The following is a 27,679-nucleotide window of genomic DNA, read 5'->3' on the forward strand; positions in this document are numbered from 1 at the left end:
GGAAGTCTGATTAGTTTTGGGCTTGACGGAGACATCAGGTTGATTGAATCCCACCTCCTCCTATTAGCTATCGTAGTTAACAGTTTATTAAACTATTTGGTGTGACTTTTTCTTTTCTGTCACTAAATTGCAGCTTCAGTTTCTCACAGCATGTTGGAGGAAAACTCTTAGGACAAGAAGACTAAAGCGCTACATGCTATTCTCTCCCTCCCCGAGTCAATTTTCTGCTGTAAATCATAGTGGCAGAGGAGGGAATGGGAGCTCTTACTACAAAGACACAGCCTGAATAAAATCAAGTGTTTCTGTTTCACCTGACTCCAAATCTCAGGAGAGAGCCGTTTTTGGGTTTTTTTCTGACAGTGATGGTTTCATTTAAGTCTCTGTGTTTTATAAAGATTTGATTTGTCGATGTTGATTTTATCCGGTTTCTCTTTAGGTCATGTAGCACAAGAAGACACAGGAGCAACATTCAGTCAGTGAGATGCAACGAAGCATAGTTGCATTTACCGATGGTCATAACAGATTTCTACTTAAACATCGATGTTTTAATCAAGGATCAATAGATCAACTTAAAAAAAAACACCTTTTTAAAAAATGATTATGTTCAGTTCCTTTTTCTTACATGAAGGCTGCTTCTGTTTATTACCATTAATATTTCTCATCATTCCAATTGTTTGCTGAATTCAGATCATAAAGGCTCTATTGATCCCAAAGAGAAAATAAATGCCGTGGTAACTGGAATTATTCAAGAATAGAGATTGAGCTGTCATCTCAGGACGGCTGAACAAAGGGACAGAACCTCCTCATTTGTCATCACATCTGTCAGCAATTAGGGGCAATTATCTTGACCATGGAAGACGGCTTCAAAGGAGATTCATTTCCACACGCTAGTTCTTGTTTGTCCTGAGTGGATTAGAAAACCTGGCACCTGAAATATGCATATTTAAGAAACTTTACCTGTGTATCCCGCTGAAATAATAAACGAGGGCAGCGTCACAGGCTGTGTTGGTCTCCGTGTTTACGCAGCCAGTGACAAGCCACTCTGTCTGCTTTACTTAGTCAGTGATTACAATGGGAAAAAAAGCCAAAGGATGACAGTCTGCGTCTGCTCCTCATCTTTATTTCATCAGGGTAAATGTTGTGGCTTCTCATTGCCCGTACTGAATACGTTTGTTTTTCATTAAGTCCCGCGCTCGGCAGAAGGAAATGCAGACTCGCCGTTCTGCTGGAAACAGATTTTTTTTTTTTTGTACCCAAACATAACGCTGTGTCATCAACACAAACGTACAGAAGCACATTTCTTCACTTTGCTTTCGCCAACACAGAGTAAATTTAGAAAGCAAAAGCATCATTTTTCAGAAGGATTCACTTTGGCAGGCCTGGTCGTTACTTTGTCACTCCGTGCGCAACCTCGCGTTCGCCGCCCGATTGTTCCGGCGACGTTGTTGCCGTCTTTGATACAGAAAGTGTTTGCCAGTGTCACTTTGCTTTATTTCGACAAGTCAGTTGTGTTTTCCTCGCTTGCTGCCATAACTCCAGTCAGCCTTAATCATGTGTGCACTCAGAAAGCGGAGCGGTGCCAAACACAACAGATGTTTGTAGACAGGATAACCCGTTGTGTTCAAGTGCTGTCAGTACAACGGAAACTACAACCAAGAAAACAATACAGATTTTTTTATATATATGTATACACCAACAAATGAAAGTCTTCAATTAAACATTTATGAAGCAGAAAGGATGTAATTGCTGTTTGGTTTGGATTTCTTAAACAAATCCCTATGCAAGTGTAAATACTCTGTTGAATGCCGTATTTTCATGTGTGAAGTAGTCCTTAGGGAAACGGCTGTGTTGGTTTATTTAACAAACGTACTGTAAGGTGAAATTTCCTATGGATGAATATCATAGTAACACATAATAAGGAATAGAGTAATGTAGTATGACTTAGTGCTGCAGTAGCAAACAATATGATAAAACACTTTAAAAAGTATTGAACAGATATTACGTTCTTCATGCACAGTAGAAATATTTTCTGTTTGATAAAGATTATCTGTGTAGGGTGAGATGGTTTAAAGTAGATCTGCCTTCTCCGAGTTCTCCCAGTGCTAACTAGCAACAACCAATCAGAGCAAGGAGGATGGTCTTAGCGCTGTCAATCATGGCCATGTGCGCGCTGCTCACCTTTTTCCTTGCCTCTGCCCCTTGCTCTCTGCTACGATACAGGCAGGGAGCAAGGGGCTCTCTAGAGATCGATCCTTTCACAAATGATCTGTCTCATCACGACAATCCTGAGACTCAGCTCAGTTAGGAGATGCACTATCATGCAGAAATGTGACTTTATTGTCACTAAACCTATTTCGGATTGATGGAATAAATAACATATATATTGAATTATTTTCTAATCTGTTTAGCATAAAACATGATTTTAAATAGAGTTGGAGTTTTTCAGTTCCCAGGAGAACTCCTTGAACCAAGTCTGGAAAGCTCATTTAATTAATTAGCTTTTTTTTTTTTTCTTTCTTTACCTCGTTTAATTCCCGTTTCATCTACAAGTGCAAAGAGAGATGCTACGTAGCACCAATGGTTTTTTTTGGACAGATATCACTTTGATGTTTAAAATAAGTTAATGAGCTCTCACTCAGGGCTCATAATTATGCATCTATCCTGAAAAAGGCGAGCTTGTGTACGCCGTCAGCCGTTCCTCGGTTACATGAAACAAGATTGAAGTGTTAAACTAAGATAATATGAACACACTGAGAGTGTAATCCAACAATTAAGCACTTAACCTCAAGTTGCCTACCAATCTGTGTGTGAGTGCATGAATAAATGCTGCTCTAGAATAAAACACTTGTAGGGCTGTATATGCTTAAAGGACTATAAATAGATTCCATTCATTTTCCATTGAAACGACCAACCTTTTGGCATCCAGACATGCATGTTTCCAATGTACTTTAATAAAAAAGAAAAACAAAATAAAGCTAGACCTGGACATATAACTGTAGCTGTGCTACCTAATGGAAACACACCCGTTTATATACAAAAAAAGCTTTGGCGCTAGGATGAGGTGATTATTTTTTTGGGTCGTGTCGAAATTGGTTTATTTTGTAAAACTGCAGTGGAAACACTATTTCGCATCAACCGAGTCACGTGATCAACAACTGGATGTTGCCACTGGCGCAAATCATGAAGAAGACGCCAACAGGAAGTGGTTTGAGGATCATGTTTTTTAATGACTTTTTGCATGAACCAACTTATTCACGCAAATAAGTAATTGGGTTTCTTATTTATTGGAAACAGTTGCGAGATTGACAACATACTATGGCAGTAGTAGTAGTATTCTTGTAGTAGTAGTAGTATTTTTCAATGTATCAGATTCTGAGAATTTGTGTGTGCATGTATGAACTCACCAGTCCTGACTGTGGCTGTTACATTAAATACACAGTCTCTACTCACACAGTCCACCACTAGTTTTAACATGAAACATCCTTTAACATAATGGGATATTTTAAAAAAGGGAAAAAAAGGTGAAAACATCGACTAACTGAGTCTAATTTGAGTCCAAATTAGAGGCGGGACTACCCATATGGTTGGTTGGAGTAACATGGAGCCACTAATTCTGTTGAGCTTAAAGAATCTTGACGTTTATACTGTTCTAAGCCCTTTTTCCGCCCACTGACTCTTATGTTTTCTAAACCTTTAATCTGTCAACCACACGAAATCGTAAAAATAAAAGATTTTCATCCTCTACATTGGTATCTAAAAGTCAATTCTACACACTTGCAATCAAGACTTGGGCTTAAGGGGCTACAAGAGACGGAGTCGGTGTTTCCTGCTCAGTGAGGTGTGAACTCTTACACACACAGATGCAGTAGTTCAACACCCTGAACTGAACTTCTAACTGATTGCATCATGGGAAACAACTCTAGTGAATTTTCTGATAATGTGTTTGACTCACCACTTAGAGTGGGCTTAATGCTCTTAACCACGGGCTGGAAATGTGATAATCAGGCAGGGACTCTGAGGCATTAGAGACAATTCACTGCTCAACAAGATGGTCGAAGTTAACATACTCCGCTCTCCACTAGGGCCTGACACATTTATCCACCTTTATCAGTGTATTTATCTTTGATTAGACAAGCGCATGTGCTTTTTTTGTTTTAGTTCAGCCACAATAAGATTACCTCATAATGGTTAGCTTTGTATCTCCTTTTGTAGCTTCATCAGGCAATGTCGTTGGACCAATAATATATTGCTTTGGTGTTAAAACTTAGATTCACAAGCTAGCATACATTACAGAAGCGCTATTACGTGTCGTTTTAAATCTTAGGATTGCAATACCAAGCACAAGCGTTTCTGACCATCTCTATAAAATGTTGAATGTTAATGACAGTTCCTTCCAGATGTCAATTATATCCTATCAGTTTACATCACACGTCTTATTTGCTTTGCTCCCAACCAACTTTACATCGTCTGATTCTCTAAACACGCGAAGTGGAAAAGCCAGAAGCTAGACATGCTACACTTACAACTATAGTGGATTATGAAAAAAATTAACAAAAAAGAGTGACTCAATTTAAAAACAGTTAGTCGTGGTGGCATTGATTGTATTCAAAGTGCGCAGCGAGATCTGACCTGGGGAATTTTGAGCCTCCCAAACAAAACTGCATTGAAGCCTTTTGATCGATGACAGAATAATACCAATACATGATGAAGATATAATAATAAAAATCCAGTAACCAATCACCTATGTGTGTGTTTGAGAGTTTTATGTCTTAAACATGTTTCCTGTTGTATCAGAATCTAACGTATAACACAGACTCAACACAAAGTGCTTTGATTTTTTTCTTATTTTTCTTTTCATTTGTGTTTTCAACATTTTCAATTACAGACATGCTGGGTGGTTTTTTTGGGGGGGGGTTCCTGAGAGGCAATAATTCACTCGACACCTGGACACGCAGACGCCGTGGGCATGTCTGCTGACCTTAAATGTAATTACATTTATCTTAATTTAGCTTCATAGAAAAGATAATTAAAAATCCGTCTGTTCTGGCTTTGTAAATTGTTGAGGTTACCTTTCAGACTAAATGCCACCAAATATAGTCTTTGTGCATGGCTACTGCTGTCAGTGTTGGTACTGAGTCATTCTTTCTTAGTCCCATCATAAGTTTTCTCTTATTTTCTGTTCCGACAATGCATGTCATGTTGCATTATTTGCCTTGGAGGAGAGTGGGCGGAAAGGCAAACGAGATTAGTTGATGCATGCACTTGTTTTTCTATGAGTGAATCGAGGCTTTCAGAAATGATTTCATGAGTCAGTGTTTGTAGCACGCCTTTCAAACTCGCTTCTGTTCCATGTTTTCTTTTTTTCTTTCTTGACAACAGTAATGCTGGTGAAATAATGCTCTGCAGAGACACAAAGCATACTTCAGGGTGGTCTGTCAGTGAGCAACTGCTTGTTTTAGAGTAGTGGAGGATTTATTCTTAGCTGTGTATAATGGAAAATTGGCTGTGATTTCATTCCTTATATGTACCGTCTGCCAACTCTGAAGTTCACTTTGGGCTATGTGGTATAATTGCTGGCTAAAGGTAGGATTTAATGGGACTCTGGCTCATCTTTCTTTTTTCTTTTTTTTTTTTGCTTGTCCAATAAATACAAAGAGAATCTGTGTAAGGAATGGTATTCGGGTGTAAAACGGAAGCAAAACTCCCTTGCAAAAAGTCAAACTTTAGAAATCTTTTAAGAAATAACTGAGTATTTAAATCAAAGCATAAAAACCAAAAATAAAAACCAATAGTAGTAGTATTGCAATGCACTAATTATCATGTTAAATCTTTCCATATGATGTTAAAAAGAGGTAGTCAAAGTCAATTGTCATTGCACTTGCTATGGAATCATTGTTAATCCAAGATAGAAATATAGAGATTGTATAAGAAGATTGCATCTAAAAATATGTTAAAAGTTGATTAAAACATGAAGAAATCTGTTTTTAAAAATATTAGCTCTATAGAGTATTGCTTCACTGTTACTATGATGTAGTATCATATTTAATTTTTTTTCCAAACATCATGAATGGAGATGAAAGTTCAAAGCTAAATGTTTATTTAACCACTTCACACTAAATGCATGAAGTGGTTAAATAGATGTGAACAGAATTATGTGGTTCTCAGTTGGAGCCACTCCAAACATTTGACATGCTGAGGTGAGTGACTCTTTGTCAGCGTAGACAGTGCACCTGCATATTGTAGAATAAGATGAAATAATTTTTGGGAGAAAATTGAAATAAATTGCGTTTGTTACGGGATCATAGGTTTAGGAAGGTGTAGCGTTATTTACATAAAACTGCATTAGGTATAGTGTAATGCCATAAGGGTTTTAATGTCCACACATTCAACCAGACCGGACTATTGTGTTGTTGACACATTAAACAAATTGCATATCAGACAAAGAATATAGATTATAATCTTCCAATTGGAAGATCTTCCAGTTGGAAAAAACCCAGCCAGGAAACACCTGGGTGTTTACCGACACACTTGAGTGTGTCAGTTCTGTTGTTTGATGAGTCAAATCAAACAACAGAATCAAATAACAGAACAAAATTGGGGCTGTAGGTGGTGGAAATGCACAGATATCAATATTGGTCCTAATATTGGAAAATGTTCTAGATTGGGTATTGGTGGAAGTTTGCTGCGGTTTATTTTTACATGTTTGACTAAGATAGTGAAACCTATTGTTTTCAGTTTTAGTTTCCTTATTATTTAATTCACATTGGTTGTTGTACTCCTTCTCGCACTGCCTGAACAAATTAAAGCTGTCGTTTTTACATGTTTCACCAAGCTTGTGAAGCTTTTGGTGTATTTAAATGTGCTGTAATGGTTCAGAGTTATCAAATAAATTTGTAATTCTGTACCTTGTCAAGAAAACTGGCATAAGGGTATGAGATCTTTCCAGGTACACGCAGAAAAAGGTGCATAATGGCTTGGATGAAATAAAGTAATCTTGTAATTTGATTAAAAGTTAATTAAGTTTATAGGTCTGAATAATATGAGTATAAGTAATCACATAATAACCATTTGAAATATATTTCCTGAGATGTGATCTGTAATGATTTCTGTAATGATTTAACTGTGGAAAGATTATGATTATGATTAATAATAAGAGAAAGATGTGATTTATTGTCAATAATTATGAAGTTGTAATCATTTGAAATCAATTCACTGAGTTGTAATAGATAAAAGAGAGTTATAGAAAGACGAATGTGCAGCACAGCTCTGATAACAGGAAATGTCGCAAGCAGTTCTGAACAGATGGCCAAGGCGCACAGGATGGATGGTGTGTTGAGTTTGGCTGGAGCAACGGGGAAAGGAGAAATACGGGACTTTCCACTATGATCAGCAAAAACAAGTTGAGAAATGTGGGGGCTTTTTCATGAGAGACAGCAAATGTGAAGGGAGTCACGTAGGCCAAACCTCCCCATACACATACATGGTGGAGAGATGCATAAAAAGGGGCTGAAAAGAGGAACCAGCCGTTCCCAGTCCGGCGGCGCAGAAGGAGAGACAACTTGCAGAAGCAGCTACGGACCGCACTTCAGAACCACGGGGAAGCTCGGACTTCACACCGCTAAGACAGGACTGGGTCCCATTGCCCCATCTCTGGTTCTTGATTCGACCGTTGGTCTCGTCTCAACCCAGCAACAACTTCAAACTCTGCAACAAGACTTGGAGGAAGGACAAAGGTCCCTCAGGGATGAGGAACTGGGTTTTTACAAAAGGATTCGGACCCGTTCTGCTTTGTTCCCTTTCTAAGGAGGATTTTTCCACACAAGGCAAAGACCTCAACCAAGGATGCTAGAAATTCCTGTTGCCAAAAGATCCACCATCGTCTGGGTATGAGTTGAATCTGCTCCTTGAAATTCCATTACAAAACTCGCGACTTAACTCTTAGGGAAAGGAGACAGGGTAGTATGATTGTACATGTAAATTTTATTACACTGTTTTTGATCTATATACGATTGATTATTGATTTGTATGTCGCATATCCCTGCTTAAGCTTGCTTAATAAATTTATACTATAAAATTCTAACGAGGTTGGTGGACATTGGAATTAATAGAGTCATTTAATCTTTGTCCAGTTCTTTTAATTAAGGTAAAACTAATGTACATGATTCCAGTAAATAAGAGGCTTCATAATTTCCTTTGGTGAGAGTAAATAATGACCCTGGGACTTACATCTAAGTCACTAAACATAATCTAGCCGGTTCCAAGTGCAAGTTATGATTTAGAAAGTGGGCTACCGTTAACAGAAGTGGTTATTGGAATTATGCAGCTGCGAGGGCTACTCAGCTGATTGTTTCTTAACTGTAAAGGGTCATAACTTCTGGATTGGAGGTAGTTAGAGCTAGACGAATCACTTTCGCCACCAGTTTAAATAGATTATCTCTTATAGAGTACTTTTAGGGTAATACCCAGGTCTCAGAGATTTTCCGGACCTGTTAGACGGAGAACTGGTCAGTAGGCAGCCCTGTGAAGTAGTGAGGAGTGGGCGGGGCTGACTATTGCAGGATAACCTTCATGGCGCCCAACGTGGGGCCCAGACTAACGGAGTAGGAGGGCCCTATGCCAAGTCAGTAAAAACAGATGTGAGGATCTGAATAGCTCACTTGGTTTGTTAACTCTTAAGGAATAGAGTTAATGGTGACTGATAAGGCCGTCAGTCACAACCCTCGCAGTAACTGTATGGCATACAGGTGAGGGAAAGCTTCTACTGAGGATAAATGACCGGATCCAGACAGTGAAGCTAGTAGCCAACATAGTCTAGACCCATCCCTGCTCGAGAGCGCAAAGAGAGGCTTTGGGGGATAGACAACTCGAACCGACAGAGAGACGGAGTGATGGATGATCACTTCGAGGAGGAAAATCTGGGGAAGAAACCGGAGGAAGCCGGCCGCCCAGATCGTTTGGAGAAAGAGGAGACCTCAACAGAACTGCATCAGTTTCTGCACAGCTACTGTGACTCAGACCTGAAGCAAGTGGGGAAGTTGGTTCCAAGAATGAGGAACTGAAACATCAACCCCTGACAAAGAAAAGTTGGCTCACTCTTGCTGGAGTGGATCGTGATGTCATGTTGACAAGAAAAGAAAAGACCAGCCTGCAAGCATGCACAAGAAACAGAGAAAAGTATCATCAGCTGACGATGGATGAGGAAGCACACCGCGTCCTCCACTGCAGCCATCGAGAAGACATCCGGCAACAGAGGAACAAACACCAGCAGCTGACATCATCACACAGACGCAGACATGGTTAAAGACATCCTGCTGGACCCGGAGCTTGAAATTGGGCCAGCACAACCCACCAGTAAGAAACGACCGCAAGCGACATCTGAGAAGCCAGGACAACTGGAAGGGACAGTCCACACCGATGGATCCAGAAAGGGGTCCGACCAGTCGGCATACTGGGGATTTATTCTGAAGCAAGACGGCAAAGAAAAATGCCGTCAGAAAGGAAAAGCTCTCGGTAGTGCTCAAGCCGGAGAAGTGACGGCAGTACTGGAAGGATTGCTGGAGCTGGTGAAAAGGAAAATCAAGAGTGCCAGGTTAGTAACCGACAGTTACTACTGTGCTCAGGCCCTTAGAGAGGACTTGGCCATTTGGGAAGAAAATGGTTTCGAGACTGCAAAGGGCAAGCCCGTGGCACACAAAGATTTGTGGAAGAAGAAAGCAGAACTGAGGCTCCGCCCGAAACTTGAGGTGCAGCGACAAGGCGCACACCTGAGAAGAAGCCCTATGGAGGGGCAAAGATGACGACCTTTCGTGCCACTAAGAAAGGTTGTCTCTGCCGGTGTCGAGGTGGGACAGAACACCTAAGGACAGGTGGTCCTAGAGTAGCACGGGGACCAGGTAGTACGGTGCGTGCATAAGGCCCTCGAATATGCAGGCGTGCTACACCCCCGTGAAGAACTGAGCAAGCAGGACTGCTGGATGTCCCTTCAGCCCATCCGATGCAGCTGTGTGACTTTGAGGTATGTGGTCGATACGCAGGGCACCCAGGGCAGCGGATGGAAGGTTTGTTCATCAAGAGCACAGTCCCATGGGGTTCAGTCTGCATGGATGTAGCAGAGCCAATGGGGACAACAGGAAAGAGAGGTGAGAAGTACCTCTTGGTGCTGATGAACACAGTGACAACTGCTAGAAGAGCAGGTCTTCCCCTGCAGAGGAACTCCGTTCACGTCACAGAAAGCAGGGAGGCGAAGACACTTCTCCTTTTTGCTCAGAGAAGAAAAAGGGAAGTTGCAGCTCGAAGTGTCACTGAAAACAGGGCAGAGAGTTTGGATTAAAGCTCAAGATCGGCCTGAAACTACGGTGATCAAGCTGAGATTCAACGCCCGAGATTTTGTAAAGTAAGTACTAAACTTCAACACAGTACTACTGATGAAGAAAGGGGTCCATGAGGAAGCAGTGCTCAAGCCAGTTCTTAGCTACAGCGAACCAGAACATTACAAGAAGATGGCCAGAGAATCAAGCACCATGCCATCCTACATTAGACTGGCCACTATTACAGGAAGGTTGCCGTTCAAAGAACAACTTCAAGGCTTTGGACTGGGAGGGCCGTGAAGAAATTGGACTATGCTAAAGAAGAACTCCTGTCACCACCTGATGGATTAAAATGGAAAAGGATCATGATTACGGATAAAGCATCACGATGCTTATGCTTTTTGCTTTGCTCTGCTGAACAGCCAGAATTTTTTTTTTTTTTTGAGGCCTTCTGTCTCAGCCCATCTTCCCTAAAGAACCATCCCACATCCTGAAGAACTGACAGTTCATCCAGCGAAGGTTACTGTAGAAGAATCAGAACGTTCCAAGTTTTCTTCGACATTCATCACCTCATGGGGGAAATCAAAACTCCAAGGAGGGGGTGTCAAGAGAAGTGGAGTTTTGATGACTACACTGAGCCCTCTGTGACAACTGAGGATGAAGAATCTGCATCTTCACATCCCAGACGAACCTCTTCTCTTTCCAGGGGATGAGGACGGCGAACTGCAGGAGGGTGATGGACTCCCAGCATGTGAAAGGTCTGACCTCGTGGAGGGGGTGTCAAGAAAATCCGAGCTCATCCCACTTCCCCATGCTGGAGATTTTAGTTTAACAGTAATAATAAATAAAGTTATCTTTAAAATGAATCACTTAAGTGACATCAAGGCCCAACAGTAGACTTAAGTGTCAATAAAGTTAGTTTAACAGTAATAATAAATAAAGTTATCTTTAAAATGAATCACTTAAGTGACATCAAGGCCCAGCAGTAGACTTAGGTGTCAATAAAATAAATCTGGTTGTGTGTGTTGTTTTTGTCTAAAGCAAACTTTGCTTTAATTCTACTTTTTTCTATCTAATCATAAGAAATCATAGTCAGACAGAGAGAGTCATGAAACAGGAAAAGCAGGTTTCCTGGAAAAAGAGGAAGTAAGTTTCCAGCCTGCAGATTTATAAAAATAGCTGAGACTATTCCTTATTTTAAAGCATGAAAGTTTTAAAGAATTAAATCTAAACATTTTGGTAATTTGATAGATTCAAAGTAAAATACTTATATTAATAATGGTTTACTTGTAATAATATTTACACGAACATTTGTGGGAACACTTACAAGAAAAACAAGTAACTGTAACTTTAGTATCAAATAATTAGAATCATGGATTATTCTTGGTTTCTTTTCAGAAAAACATCTGTAATAACTCACATTAGGATTATAATAAGTATAATTAATAAGTTATGGTTATAAAATCATAAATGAATGATAAATCAGAGAAGCTGAAGAAAATAAATGTGATATAAGTTATGGTTATAAAATTATAAATGATTGATAAATCAGAGAAGCTAAAGAAAATAAATGTGATAAATATGATTTTGACATTGAACTTGAAATGGTGTAAAAAAGGTGTAACTGCAATTAAACATCACTGATATGTTGGAGGTAGAGAGTAGGTGAAAGGTGAACGGTTAAGGGAAAAAGGGGAACTAACAGGAGAGCAGAGATGATCAACGCCTTATTTAGAGAAAAGGTGAAAGACAATAGACACAGGAGGTTGAGCAACCCTGAGACATTAGCACAGACATCAGGACATAATGTCTGAAGGACAGTGATGGATGTGAGGTCATCTGTCTAAGCAGACAGCCAATGAAAACGCACCAAAAGGGTGGATAAACCCTATATAAGGTGGGTGCAAAAGAGGAACCTTTCGTTGGATCCTCCGGACAGCTTCGAGCCAAGAGATGGACAAAGAACTCTGCAGCTGAAGAAGAGCCGGGGCCACAGAGCCGGAGACTGTCCTGCCATGAGGACCAACCCGTCAGGCCCACAATCTGTGGCTTCGAATCGCACTTCTCTCATCGGCTGGGTTCAGACCCCAAAGACAAAGATGAAGACAAAGGCAAAGACAAAGAAGAAGAACTGGTGCCTTTTTTCCTGCCAGCACCAAGTCCTGTGTGACCTCACCATCCATGCGGAGAGGAGGCTCATCAGACCTACAGAGATCCCTGCCTTCGCTGATCAACTTCCTCCTGCTGCAGCACCTTCTTCATCATCAGACCTACAGAGATCCCTGCCTTCATCGATCGGCGTCTTCCTCCTGCTGCAGCACCTTCTTCGTCGTCGTGCCAGGTCTGGGGTTCGAAACGTCAAACTCCGTCCGTCTCTCTCAAAGGTTCCCTTTTTTTTAGTTCTTAGTATCAGCAGTAGGGAAAGATAGACTAGATGATTGATTTTACTTATTTGATTATTTCTGCTACTGAATTAAGCTGTACTGACCCTTGCAAAAATGCCTTACTAATAAAATATTTAGCATAAAGAAAATCTAAAAGATGTTGTGGACATTCAGTTAATGAGTCACCTTAAAGTTCTTTGATGGTTGTAAAATAGCTCTGATGTTTGATTCTGGGGAGGAAAAAGTTTAAAATGTTTTTAGGTTGCTGGTAGCCCAAATTTAAAACGTCATCCTTGGGACTCACCCGAGTCACTAAAACCTACCTGGTTCAATAACAAATGCAAGTTGTAAAATAAGAGAACGAGCGACCGTTAACAGGTGTGCTCTGTGAAACTAGTTGGCTGTAGGCTGCTCAGTCTGGCTAATTCACAGGGGGAAGAAGGGTGGGACACCTGGATGTTGGCCGTCAGAAAACCAGGCGAATCGTTTCTCGAAACCAGCTTAAACAGAGTTTACTTCAGTCCTGGACAGGGTAAATCCCGGCAGATTTAGGAAACTCAAATAACCCGTTAGAAGGAGAGCTGGTAGCACATCTCCCCTCTCAGAAGAGGAAGTAGAGAGTGAGACAGTAGAGACAGAAAGGAGGGGGGGGGTGTTGCGCAACAACAAGTGGCGCCCAAAGATTGCTGAGCTAAAACTGCAGTTGGAAATAGATGTTGAGCATCAAAGAGCACACACGCATGAGGGAGCTCATTGGCGTGGGAATGATGAAGTGGACTGTTATGTCCAACAAAGAAAGATCGTCTTTGTCGGTACCGAGAAGTGGGACAGAACTCCCAAAGGACGGGAGGTCCCAGAAGAATACGTGGTCGAGGTCGTGCGGAGCGTGCATGAGGCCCTTGGACATGCAGGCGTACGACCTACCCGTAAGGAGCTGGAGGAGCAAGATCTTTGGATCCCAGTGAAACAAGTCCAACGCGTGCTAAGGGACTGTGAAGTGTGTGGTCAATACAACGCAGGTCGCCGAGGGCAGCGGATGGATGGGTTGTCCATCAAAAGCACGGTCCCCTGGGGCTCAGTCTGCATGGATGTTGCAGGTCCCATGGGGATAACAGGAAGGAGAGGTGAGAAGTACCTCTTAGTGCTGGTGGATTCTATGTCGGGGTTTGTAACTACAAAAGCAGCCAGGAAAGCAAACGGCAATAGCGTTGTCGGCATGCTGGAACAAGTATGCAGTGCCCTGGGAATCCCGAAAGAGCTGCGCACGGACAATGGGACTCATTTCCGTAATTCACAGGTTGACCAGTGGTGTCAGAAGTATGGAGTGATGCGAGTTTACTCGCCACCCTACACCCCACAAGCCAACGGAGTGGTGGAACGAGCCATTGGGTTAGTAAAAAGCTGGATAGCTAAAAATGCTAACACCAACAGTTGGAGCACCCAAGCGGTGGAAATAGGGCAGGCCCTGAACGACAGAAGCAGAGCCGAAAGACCCGCCCCTGCGATGGAACTCAACCAACGGCCGTTCACCACGAAGGAAGTGGGGCGGGGCTCCAGCGACAAAAAGGAGAAGCTGACGCCCAGAGTGCCATTCCGAGAGGGACAGCGCGTGTGGGTCAAAGCAAGAGAGCAACCTGTGAATGCAGCAGTGAAACCCAAGTTTGAGACAACTGACATCGTCAAGCAAGTACTGGATAGGAATACAGTATTACTGAAAAGAAAGGGGATCCAAGGAGTTGAGCAGCTCAAGCCAGTCCCTGACTAAAGCGAAACAGAAGCCGGTGAAATGGCCAGTGAATCATGTACCATTCCACCCTATCTCGGACTGGCCACCGTGAAAGGGGTGGTTGTAATTAGAAGAACACCTTCAGGGATTTGGGCAGGACGAGCCCTGAAGAAATTGGATTGGGCTAAAAATGGAGTCCTGTCAGAGGAGAGAGAAATGCTGGTTTGGGGAAAAGCTAAGGGTCGCTGTCCAGTTTGTTTGGCAGGCAACCAACTCCCCATCATCTGGGAAGGACCGGGCCGTGAGAAACCCGTGCGACAAGGAGCTACTGCGGAGGGACTACAACATCTTCGTGTTTCCCCGGTCACGATTTTGAGCAACCTGATCTGCGGGAACTGCCGTGTGGGTTACCTACCCCGGATTAAGTTGGAGACCCACTGGACCTGGCAGGAGGACGAGCCAAGTGGTTGTTTTTGCATGTGGGATGGAGACGATCTAAGCCACTGTTCTGTATGCCGGGATCAGCTGCGAGGGGGAGAAGTGACCCTAACAGGTGAAGCTGAAGGATGGCAGGTGGCACGGTTTTATAGCACGCTGCGATACTACAGAACGTATGGACAAGTACAACCAAACTATGGGAGCCCCATACCCATAGGATTACTGGGGCCTTCAGCTCCCCCGAACACCCCAGAGGAAGCAGACCAATGGGTATGGAGAAGGGACGAGGGACCCCATGACATCCTGTGGGAATCTGTTAACGCCGCCTGGCCGTATGACCCCGCTAGGGCATCCCTGTCATTCCCACCACTGAACACCATCCACTACCCCATGGTCTTCCGGGTCTTACGCCGGCAGGAGTACCAACCGTCGGCCGGGGGGCTTAATGCACTTCCAGACGACACTAAAGAACAGGCCATTAATGGAGGTTGGACAGGCCCCTGGGAGCTGACTACGTGGGCACATCTGATACTGGAAGTCATCAATGACTGCACCATTCCTGTGACGGATCTACCGGACGTACCGAGGGAAAGTGGAATACGCAGCTCGGATCTGTATTATTGCACCACTGAAATAGACGGGTGGGGCAGTAGTACGGTGAGACCGAAGGAGAAGTCCCGCCTATACAGAGTGACAGCGGAGTCCCAGTTTCGGGACGGGATTCTGCAACACCCAGGAGGCGTGGCCCAGAGAGTGAGTACGCCCTCTGATCCCAGCACCACCTGCCAAGTTCAGCTGTCAGTGCGCATGGTCACTGTCCCCTATAAAGGTATCTACTCGGTCGGAGCAACCCTTACAACGGTGCCAGACGAGCAAACTTTTGCCACCGCATCCTGCACGGAGCCGGAGCCTCCCAAGAAGAAACCCAAAACTCACGCCTGGCAGAAGCTCGCCTCAGCATTTCCATGGAGAAAGACAAACCAGGACTGATGGACGCACCGGAAGGAGGAAAACGAGTCGTCAAGTCTGAAGGTCAGCAAAAAACCAAAAAGCGAAAGGGGAGACAGTGTTTTGTGACTAAATTGTTCAAAGTGGGGGTTGGAGTCTCATCGGGACTATCAGATAGAGGCCCGTTTTTAAGGCTCCCTACCACCTCCATTCTACTAGATATGCCAAGAGAAGATTTCACTGTTTCCAATCCGCTCACCGAGGCCTATTTTCTCAAGTTTCTCATATATCTCCGACCCACCAATTTCCAAAACGTAAAACAGGTGGGAGAAAGTGAAGAATACACGACGCCCCCTCCCACGAAGCCACATTTATTTATCCCTACTGCACCGCCTGCTTGGCAAGGAAGAGGATCCGACAACACGGTTAATTTTGCATCAATCTCACCTATGTGCCCAAGATCTCTGCCATGGACTTTTAATACAGTGTATCTCAGGGTACGAGGGATCGAATTACGGATCAGGTGGGGTCCCCATTATCTTGAACCACTGCAAGGACTGTATTGCGAAGTTTCACTTAATGACATGATCATTTGGACCACATCACCAAACATGGCGAAAACCATAATAAAGAGGGAAATAGATCCAGATTGTTATATATTTAATAACACCAGGCTTCCATTGAAATTGGAAATAGACAGGGTCTACCCCAATCCACCACACCAGAGGATTTATACTCCGTCATCCTGGGGGTACCGCACTAGAATAACTCTGCATGGACAATCATTGTACACCTACATCTCAGTACCTGCCCCAATAGGGTACAAACACGAATCCTGGTATGACCAGGCGCTGAAAAATGGCACCGCCCAAGGCCCGTTTCCTCGGCCGGACTACTGGAGGGTGTTCCACTGGAAGTGGGTGTGGAGGGGGTTGGAGCCTGATTTACCCTACCCCTCTCCCATATTTACAGCCCTGCAGCAGAGAAGGGCCACCAGACGGGTTGGAAAGAACCCTGCAACCCAGGGCCACCTCAAGGCTTTGAGGAAAGTCTGTGCAAAGCCTGATACATCAGATCCCAGAGAAGAACTAATCTGGCCAGGATGGATGCTATCGGCATGAGGCGCCGACCTACAGACCCGGAGTTGCTGGATGTTACATCGGAATCAGACAGCTCTACTGACACTGACGACGACTCGGAAACCTCTAACGAACCTTTGCTACGGAAAACGACTACGATAACCGGAAAATCCCTATGCCTGAAAGGGCTGTTAACGCTTCTTGCCCTGCTGTTTGCTGCTGCTGTTCTTGCTACTATCTTCTACTTCATCGGAGTTGGACCGTGGTATCTTACGCACACGAGAGTCACCTATGGACATTCCAAGTACGCTAACTTCAACTGTTGGAATACAAGCACCACGGCTATTTTTGTACCATGGGACAACGAAACTTCTGTCCAGAACCGAACCGGATTGTTCGCCAAAGACAACGGTAAAAAGTACGTGGAAAGCCGAGCCTTCAATTTGAACGACTCCACACTGGACGACCTTCTAAATCGTACCTGGGAGATCTACAACTATGACTTCCTCCAGACTGGAGTGCTCTGCTGGATACGGGTTCTGCAAAACAAAGAACGACGGACCGTCAGATGCAACTGGATTCACCCGGATCGAGGTATGCCAGAATGGCATTGCAACATGGCTTGTCGATCACTGCTACTGTTACCAAACCAAGGGTACTGGGATACCGAAGTAGTATACCCAGCCCCACACAGGTCCTCAGGCTGTCGAGCCTGGCTTCCCCGAGAGGAGTTTTGGGGAGATTTTCACCTGAATTGCCGGGTGGATGACACCATCCCAACAGCACCAACGGGGAACTGGACCTTACGAAATGCCTCCCGAGGTAATCTTCCAGTCAATGCAACGATTTCGCCTACACCAGCCAATTTAACTAACATAACGGCTTTCCTGATCAGACAAGGACCTAGACGGTTTATATATCAAGCCGACCAACAGCACTGTTATAGACACCACTTTAGTTGGTTAAATCCTTGCCTCTGGAACAAGTTCGTGAAATGTGTAGGACAGAATTATATAGTTACAGCCATAGAAGAATATTGGGCTGATTTTTGGCACTCTACACGCACAGTCCGTACAGAAGTTGAAACCTGGCTAAACAACACATTCCCATGGACATACATAGCCAAAGACCAGACGTTCTTTATGGGAGACTTCCCGGAGGGGACAATCCGCTCTCACACTGGATTAACGGATCTATACATTGCCAACTTGCGTACGCAACGCCTTCCGACTCCTGATGACCTTCTCACCGTTCCTAAAACGGACTTTGCAAAAATTGACAAGTGTGTTGCACACAGAATTTTTGAGAGCCTAAATGACACCTGCTGGAAGAAAACCCACTCATCGCCACGTTGTGACCTCTGGCAAACTGGAAACGCTTTTCACTCTACCTGGAGGTACAACTGCCCTGATCCTGACAAAGCACCTACGGCCAAATGGGCTCTGCGGGCCTGGTACGAGGATTACGCTCGAAATTGGGACTACGAGTGGTGGGGACTCCAACAAGATGAGTTTGAAGCTTGGGTAACACCATGCCTCACGGAATCAACTAACTATTGGGTCAAGTACCAGTACATCGCCACGGTTTATTCTAAAGACCGCATGATTTGGCCTGGAGTTTTTTGGAGACCTGACAGCTATGTCAACCCCAGGCCTTGGCGCATGACTTGTAAGAATAACACGAAAAACATCCTTGAATGCGTAATAAGTTTGGCCAGACGACCCTGCGAAACTGTCCGGGGGTGGGAAAGCTACTGCGAAGAACATTATACAGATGAGTATGACACTCACTCTTCTGAGGTCACTTGGCGAAAAATCAATGGACAATGGCGAAGGGCAATAGTGAGTGGACGGACATGCACCGACGCAATCCTAGGATATCATCTCCAGAAGCGCAAGAGCATTCTTGGACTACCCGTTCCGTTCATTCCAAATCCCCTTATAGCAATCGCAGAAGGACATGCTTTTCGGAAAAGTCTGTGTGAAGGGAACATCGACTCAGGGTTTGACTGGGTAGGACCCAACCTGTTGTATTCCAATCTCACCTGCTCCACCACTATGGAGCATTGGCAGCAATGTGGAGAAGGCGCTGATAAACATGACTGTTTCTGGTATGAGTCTTTGGGAGCAACTTTGGTGGCCGTCGCCACCGAGGTTGTAGAAGAAGTTGCTCATGTGGTGGAAGAAGGCCTCAACATTGTTGAACAGTGGCTGCTAGACGCTTTAAGCGTGCTATGGCCATATCTCTTAGGTCTCCTGGGCGTCGCCGTAGCAATACTCATCGGCAAAATCGTCTTGGAGGCGTGGCTGAAAGCGCTTTGTCGTTGCAAAAGGAGGGACTACCAGCCCCTCCCCCCTAAGGAGGAGCCTACTTCTGCATAAAAGAGAGCTGCCGTGTGCCTGCGAGCCATTCAACCTTCACCGCAGCTGTCGACAAAACCTCATCCAGAGCGACCATCATCTGACATCATGGAACCCAACTCTTCAACTAACTCTTCAACCAACTCATCGGATCCCAACTCACTTTTTGCACCGATTCAAGTGAGTACCCTCGACCATTTAGGGATTACCCTGGCCTGGGTAGTCTTCTGCCACACCGGTCCTTGGCCTAAGGGACATCCTATGAGGATCTTCGTCGCTCTACAAGGATATGCCAAGCTGATCCTCCGTCCCATCATTCTCAACAAATGGGGGTTGGCTTCATCCCTTTTCGCTTGTTACTTGATGGGCCGTACCCGCATTAATTGGCGCAGGGGTGTTGTGGTCTGCCTATGGCTCATCGCCGATACCACAGCCCTGATATTGGAATTGGTCCTTGGGGGCAGACAAGCTACCCGAACCGCCCCATTTAAGATCCTCACAGCTGTTCTAGAAGGGCTTTTCGCAGTATCTATCCTCATCTACTTAGCGCGCCAGGCCTTGTCTATCAAGGGTCGGGGACGGCGAATTTGGATGCAAAAGTGGATAATTCTGGCTCTATGGGCAACGGGTTGGGGGATCCTGGTGGTCCTCTACTGGCTCCATGAGACCTCGGACCTGGCCATTGTCGTATGGCTGATGACCTACGCGGCAATATTCCATGATTCAGCTCATGTCTATGATCGGGGTGAACCAGCTCCAGATCATGACATTCCGGCTCCTGTGATTAATTCACCTTGGCTCGCAAAACAAGCCGGCACACGGGCTTAAACCAGCCTACTCTCTCAGCCTTCGCTTTCGCATTTTCGTCGTTGTAAGTAAATGTAGTTAATCAATAACCACTGATCATGAAGTTACCTGGGTTACTGTTTCTCCTCAGGCATCAACCTGCTGTGTGGGGTGTGGAGTCACTGCAGAATCTTATGGATTCATATGGGTGGCATCGTCCGCCCGCTGGTGTCACAAATGCGTGAGCAGCCATTTTACTGATGTAACGGCAATCCTCTGCGCCACAGGGCTGGAGGATTTGCCCTACATAGCGGATTCCACATCTAGATCCCTGGAACGGGTGCACAAAATCGTGTGGACCTCTGCGTTTGGCCTAGACGACGACGACTTTACAGCATCTCCGTTGTATACGGGACTGCGGCTGCCCGTGATTCATAAGTTATGGGAACACCAACTTACTCGGCAATGCCTCCCAACTTTACATCTGTTGGATGGACGCCTTGTGGCGGTGGGCGACTACCTTCCGCCTACACGTCCCGTGTCTCCAGATTTGTTTATCGACGTCGGATGCCAAGCCAGCAGTGCGACTAACGAGAGAGGTACCCAAACTGAGATCCTCAGTTCATCTCCCCAAGCATGCCAAACTGAGGACACCCTTTCCCCTTCATCTCCATCACCGAGTGATATGGATTTCCGGGATCTGCTGGCAGAGTTGGAAGACTACTGCAACAATCCAGCAACGCTGCCAGACTTCGGCATGGATCTACCTTCGCCTCTGCAGCTTCCACTGGCACATTCCACCCTTTCCGTCTCAGGTGAATCTACACTTGACAACGATTTGGGTACGGAACTCTGGCTTTCTCCGCCATCCAATCTGTCGGAGTATGAGGTTGTGGATTCCTGGACACCTTCATCGTCTCCAGTTACCTGCTATGAGCGGGACATCCTCACTACCACTTGTGGTGATGGACTTGATCTCTTTTGACTTTGGACTTTGTGTTTTCTGCGAAGCACCGTCCGATCTCATGGAGGGGGTGTCAAGAAAACTGGCATAAGGGTATGAGATCTTTGCAGGTACACGCAGAAAAAGGTGCATAATGGCTTGGATGAAATAAAGTAATCTTGTAATTTGATTAAAAGTTAATTAAGTTTATAGGTCTGAATAATATGAGTATAAGTAATCACATAATAACCATTTGAAATATATTTCCTGAGATGTGATCTGTAATGATTTCTGTAATGATTTAACTGTGGAAAGATTATGATTATGATTAATAATAAGAGAAAGATGTGATTTATTGTCAATAATTATGAAGTTGTAATCATTTGAAATCAATTCACTGAGTTGTAATAGATAAAAGAGAGTTATAGAAAGACGAATGTGCAGCACAGCTCTGATAACAGGAAATGTCGCAAGCAGTTCTGAACAGATGGCCAAGGCGCACAGGATGGATGGTGTGTTGAGTTTGGCTGGAGCAACGGGGAAAGGAGAAATACGGGACTTTCCACTATGATCAGCAAAAACAAGTTGAGAAATGTGGGGGCTTTTTCATGAGAGACAGCAAATGTGAAGGGAGTCACGTAGGCCAAACCTCCCCATACACATACATGGTGGAGAGATGCATAAAAAGGGGCTGAAAAGAGGAACCAGCCGTTCCCAGTCCGGCGGCGCAGAAGGAGAGACAACTTGCAGAAGCAGCTACGGACCGCACTTCAGAACCACGGGGAAGCTCGGACTTCACACCGCTAAGACAGGACTGGGTCCCATTGCCCCATCTCTGGTTCTTGATTCGACCGTTGGTCTCGTCTCAACCCAGCAACAACTTCAAACTCTGCAACAAGACTTGGAGGAAGGACAAAGGTCCCTCAGGGATGAGGAACTGGGTTTTTACAAAAGGATTCGGACCCGTTCTGCTTTGTTCCCTTTCTAAGGAGGATTTTTCCACACAAGGCAAAGACCTCAACCAAGGATGCTAGAAATTCCTGTTGCCAAAAGATCCACCATCGTCTGGGTATGAGTTGAATCTGCTCCTTGAAATTCCATTACAAAACTCGCGACTTAACTCTTAGGGAAAGGAGACAGGGTAGTATGATTGTACATGTAAATTTTATTACACTGTTTTTGATCTATATACGATTGATTATTGATTTGTATGTCGCATATCCCTGCTTAAGCTTGCTTAATAAATTTATACTATAAAATTCTAACGAGGTTGGTGGACATTGGAATTAATAGAGTCATTTAATCTTTGTCCAGTTCTTTTAATTAAGGTAAAACTAATGTACATGATTCCAGTAAATAAGAGGCTTCATAATTTCCTTTGGTGAGAGTAAATAATGACCCTGGGACTTACATCTAAGTCACTAAACATAATCTAGCCGGTTCCAAGTGCAAGTTATGATTTAGAAAGTGGGCTACCGTTAACAGAAGTGGTTATTGGAATTATGCAGCTGCGAGGGCTACTCAGCTGATTGTTTCTTAACTGTAAAGGGTCATAACTTCTGGATTGGAGGTAGTTAGAGCTAGACGAATCACTTTCGCCACCAGTTTAAATAGATTATCTCTTATAGAGTACTTTTAGGGTAATACCCAGGTCTCAGAGATTTTCCGGACCTGTTAGACGGAGAACTGGTCAGTAGGCAGCCCTGTGAAGTAGTGAGGAGTGGGCGGGGCTGACTATTGCAGGATAACCTTCAACCTTTGTGTCTGTATTTTTTTTTTTTTTTAAAAAAGCAACATTTTGAGTAAATCCAGCCTCTTTTTTTTCCTGTAACGGCTGATATTAAACCTCAGATATCTGGGCGTGCCGTGGTGGCGTAGTGGTTAGCGCGACCCATATTTGGAGGCCTTGAGTTCTCGACGCGGCCGTCGCGGGTTCGACTCCCGGACCCGACGACATTTGCCGCATGTCTTCCCCCCTCTCCTTCCCCGTTTCCTGTCAGCCTACTATCATATAAGGGACACTAGAGCCCACAAAAGACCCCCTGGAGGGGTAAAAAAAAAAAACTCAGATATCTGTATCAGGTTAGGAAGTCGCCCTGGGAGGCGACCCACACTGCCAGTTGGGTCACAGTCATGTACATTTCCTCAACTTACTCGCAGTAAGTTACTACTATCATATCTCTCAGCATGTATAGTGCTTCTGGTCCAAAAATGATAACATTCTGTCTCGTGTTTGATCAGGTTATTGATATTTTCTTGCCGCCACCGGCTCCCTGAATCAGATTCAAGTCATGCTGTGACTGAGGTCTGCATGCAGCCGTCTAAATTAAGTCAGATTGCTTTGTGCTTCTTCTCTAGCACAGCGCTCCACTCGGTAACATTGCTGCTTCCACAAGTCGGTTCCTGGTCTTCTGACAGTCCATCAAACCTGCACTGTACAAATGTGTTTATCAAAACCGTTTCATCTACTGCCGGATAAAAGGGGCTTTGAGTGACAGAATTTAAACGTGGCAGTTTCTACGTTCACATGCGTTCTGTGATCTCATTTCTTTTCCCCCCCAATTCAGATCCATTTGTCTTTGATTTCTGATGAGACAAAGGAAGGTGGCACTAAAATGTAGCATTTATTTCCCACATCTTAAGTTTAGTTCATTAGTTAAAAAAATAGAACAACGATTAAACAAAATTGTCAGACCACAACTATTCACTAAATTTAATGTGCCAAAACACAGGGGGACAAAATCCTTAGTTTACAACTACTCTCCTGTTTTCTAAAATAGTAAAGTAGTTGCTCTGTTTGCTCTTTTGTTCAGGTGCCTTTGAGTTCATCTGCGGTAGTTTTTGCATAAAGGTGTCTAATTTACAAGCTATGCCAGCTAAGGTCTGGGTGCTGTCACTAGGCTCAACAGTTGTGCCGTTTTATTTATATTTCAAAAAGGTTGACATTTTTAAAATCTGTTTAGGTGAAATCTACGCTATTTAGAGAATACACACAAAAGATTGTGTTTTCACTAATGCTAGTAGCTGCAGTAATTGCTAATGTCAGTTGCCACAGATGAGTTAAAATATGAACTTTGTCAATCTTTAAAGCTAACGCTAACATATCATCACAACTCTACTGCATGGTGACTTCTTTAGTGGCATGATGTCACCTCTGCTTCTAATATAGATAATGACTTCTCACGGAGGGAGGGTCTGGAATGCTTTCAATGCTGTTATTGTACCTCCTTATCATTCTCAGTTCTGATTGGTCCATCTCTCCTCCTCTCTTACTGATTTAGAGAATATTTTTCCACAGATATTATTTTTACTGCAGTTGTACTTTCATACCCTTTAAATGAATTTCAGCTCAAAGCTAACTTATCACTGACTCCCGTGTCGGTGGCTGTAGTAAAACAGCTAGTCCTTTACTCTTGTAGTCAGTGTTAATAGCCTGTTCATACAAGTTTTACACCTTAAATAACTTCAGCTCCTACAGATCACTGATTTTTATGCATTTACTAGCAGCTCAAATGCAATAAAGCTGTATTTCTTATAGTGCTGACTGGCCATCTGTGCTAATTAAAAATGGTGTGGAAGTGGGTAAGTGCGCCTGCTGTCAGGGCTTGATGTTGGCTCACCATTGTGATGCCTGTCAGCCATCGACTTAAGATGTTGGCATCATCTGCTGGTTTAGACCACCGACTACTATTGTACATGTTACTCAAGTGAAGAAAACTTGACGAGTACTCCTAATGAACTACTTTGACAACAAAATCTGATGGTCGTTGTGAAGTTAACATAAAACAAAAGCTTATTTTGTGATTCATTTTTGTTACTCTGGTAAGTCTGACAAAAATTAACCAGATTTCACTCCAGAAAGGGAATTTCAACCCTACAAAACTAATACCCAGATCATTTGATGTAATAAAAAATCTCCCAGCATCCCTGCGCTCCTTTCAGTATAGTTTGTGCAACAAAATGTGATTTATAAAACTAAACATGTACGATTTATGGCTGATTTTTCTTTAATTATTGGTGTTAATTTTTTTTTCTACATTTTCTGCCATGAGTGCTCATAAATTATTTTTTAGAGATAAAGTCACAGTGAATGTTGGAAAGCATTCACAGTAAAACAGGATTATAGTGATATATTAAAACAAAATTACTACAGTGCACACTTTAAATTGTATTTAGCATCTTTTTTTGAGAATTAGAATAATGAGGGTGATCTGTTCCTTAGATGTGGCTGAAAATGTGCAAAGGTTTCACATGTAAAGGCAATCAGAAAGGCTAAGTTCTCTGATCTATTCTGCCTCTGCACAGAATGACTCTTAAGGTACAAAAAAACCCTTTTCTTTACTGTTTTGTGTCATTTGGCTGAAAACTGTGTGCTTTATATCTGTTCATTTTTCTCATTTTCAATAAATAAAAGACATTGATCCATGTATTCCATATACTATGCATTATATGCGTCTTTTTCTCATGTAGGTCAAGTAGACTTTGTGATTGTAAACAAGCCTTGTTTAGTAGGAACAATGGCAAAAATGGTTCTTTAGATTCTAAAGGTTGCTGAGCTCTGCCCTGGAGTATGCTGACCTTTACCTCAACTCGGAGGTTTCCACAAAGCTGCATGCATTTCAATTTCAGCACGTTCCATTACAGAGGTCAAACATTCAAAAGAATAAAATAGAACATCTTTTCCATAATGCATCCAGCCTTCGCTACAGTTGGCTATAAAGTCAGAAATACAAATTCCTTTTAACCCTCCTGCAGTTTTTAAGAGACGCTGGAGGGTTAAAAGTCATTTAGATCATGCAAGTTTTTTTACTTTGTGTTTTCTGGCGGGGCCGCACTGACCCTTCGTGCGCTTGTTTTGCACATGTGTTTTGGGAACTGACGGTCTGACGGGACAACTTTCGGATGTTTAATATTGCTAACTTAGTCTTTTGTGTTGTTTTTACAACACAGTGGTTCTCAATTATTTTCTGTAATGCCCCCTTAGAGAACATACATTTTGAATATCATTGAGAAGCTGATAATATTTAATTATTTATCTGTACAAACCTGTGTATACATTTCTGGCACCAGCATTCTGCATACAAAACAGAGCAATAACTTAAAAATGAAGGTACTGCCCCTCATTTAATTGTTTTAAAGTCTTAAAACAATTCTGAAATTCAGCTTATTATTTTGATTTATAACATTTAATCAAGACTGCTCAGTCTGTGTGATTCTCAAAGGAGGAAAAAGCACAAATGATTCACTGGAATATGCATTTTGCTATTAAACACAGTAATATTTAAAACTTTTCTTGACTTTAAACATTGCTTGTCATCTTTATTCACTTATTCCTCTTCAAAAAGGTAAATAATTGCTTAACAATTTTGTGTAAAATATGCAACAATATTACTTATATTTTAGCTTATCTTTAGCTTATCAGACTAGACAAAAAGGGAATAACATTTTACATTCACAGTGAACCCTCAGTCACTTCTGCCATTTTTCATTTCACAAATTTCTTCATCTCTCCTCCTCCATCAGCTCTGAGCACCGGTGTGCCTGGCATCATAGGTTACTTCTTCTACTGGGCAAATTACTGTTGATTAGTGTGAGCACTGCTGCCACCTAGTGACCTGAGGCCTGTTTAAAGTTCAACCACTAAAAATGACTACTACAAATACAAAAGAAATAAATAAATTATTCTGTCTCATTCCACTGACTCCTAAGCTCCACTATTTGAGATGTACTGAGTCAGCATGACATGGTACGTAGGTTTAAGGCATTCATCATTTTGGATTTCTGAGCGCCAGTCGAGTTGAAACCTGGCCAATTCTGGTCAGCATCCACTGTCTGTTTTGTCTGCATGGACAGTTGTGGACAGGAAGTGATTTCCACTGCAGCTAAACAAGCTCAGGACTCCCTTGTGTATCTTTAGAATCAGGTTTCATGCTCAGTCACTCTGGTTTAAATGCAGCTGGAGTCTCTTTTTTCCTCTCTTTCTTTGTACAACCAATGGGGGGAAAAAAATGAGGGAAAATTGATGAAGGACGTTTTTGTTGCTCCCGTTCTCTGCAGGAGAATGCCCTCCACTCTGGATCTAAATCCTTTCTGCACCATAAATATATTTTAGAACAAATTTTATGACGCTCATTGGAGACATTGGGTTTATGTCAAAATGGATTTTTATGAGTTTTCCTCTGTCTGCCAACAGGTTTCTCTGACATAGAAAAGTGAATCACCAATGACTGCAGAGTCTTTTAAGGCCACCATTATGACTTATTCATGCTGTCATACGCATTGCTTTTGTGGAGAATCAAATGTCCTTTTTTTTCTTTTTAACTTAGCTCCCTGCTCTTGTTTTTCTTTATAGAAGAACATGACATTGGCGCCCCAGGAGAGCAGAAACAGTCAAGCCGGCCCCCTACAGAAGAAGAAACCTCCCAAACTGCCCAACGGCTTAAGCCTGGAGTCATGCAGGAACAACCATCGCCAGCACCAGTCATCAGACCAGGAGAACAATCCCCGCCTGGCACACACACAGGGGAAGAGGAAGAAGAAACGCCTGAAGAAGAAGCGCACGACGGTGAGCTAAGTGCATTGATGTGTAAACATATTTCCATGTGGATTATAGTGTAGAAATGAGAGCCGTCAATTACTTTTATGGGTAGCTATAAATAAGAGGACGACTCACCTTGTCAGGTAATGTGTAAAGTCAGATTAGCGGTT

General features: G+C 43.3%; 1 protein-coding gene across 14 annotated transcripts in view; it reads left to right on the forward strand.

Moving 5' to 3' along the window:
* auts2a (activator of transcription and developmental regulator AUTS2 a) overlaps nt 1-27,679 on the forward strand; it is a 353,173-nt gene that overhangs the window by 47,478 nt on the left and 278,016 nt on the right. For all 14 annotated transcript variants that reach the window (XM_032575811.1, XM_032575810.1, XM_032575817.1 and 11 more), the window contains exon 3: nt 27,324-27,536. In XM_032575811.1, coding sequence (XP_032431702.1) covers nt 27,324-27,536 — 213 coding nt within the window. The remainder of the gene's footprint in view (nt 1-27,323; nt 27,537-27,679) is intronic.

The sequence above is a fragment of the Xiphophorus hellerii genome, chromosome 11 (assembly GCF_003331165.1).
Source record: "Xiphophorus hellerii strain 12219 chromosome 11, Xiphophorus_hellerii-4.1, whole genome shotgun sequence".
In the NCBI taxonomy this organism is placed as follows: Eukaryota; Metazoa; Chordata; class Actinopteri; order Cyprinodontiformes; family Poeciliidae; genus Xiphophorus; species Xiphophorus hellerii.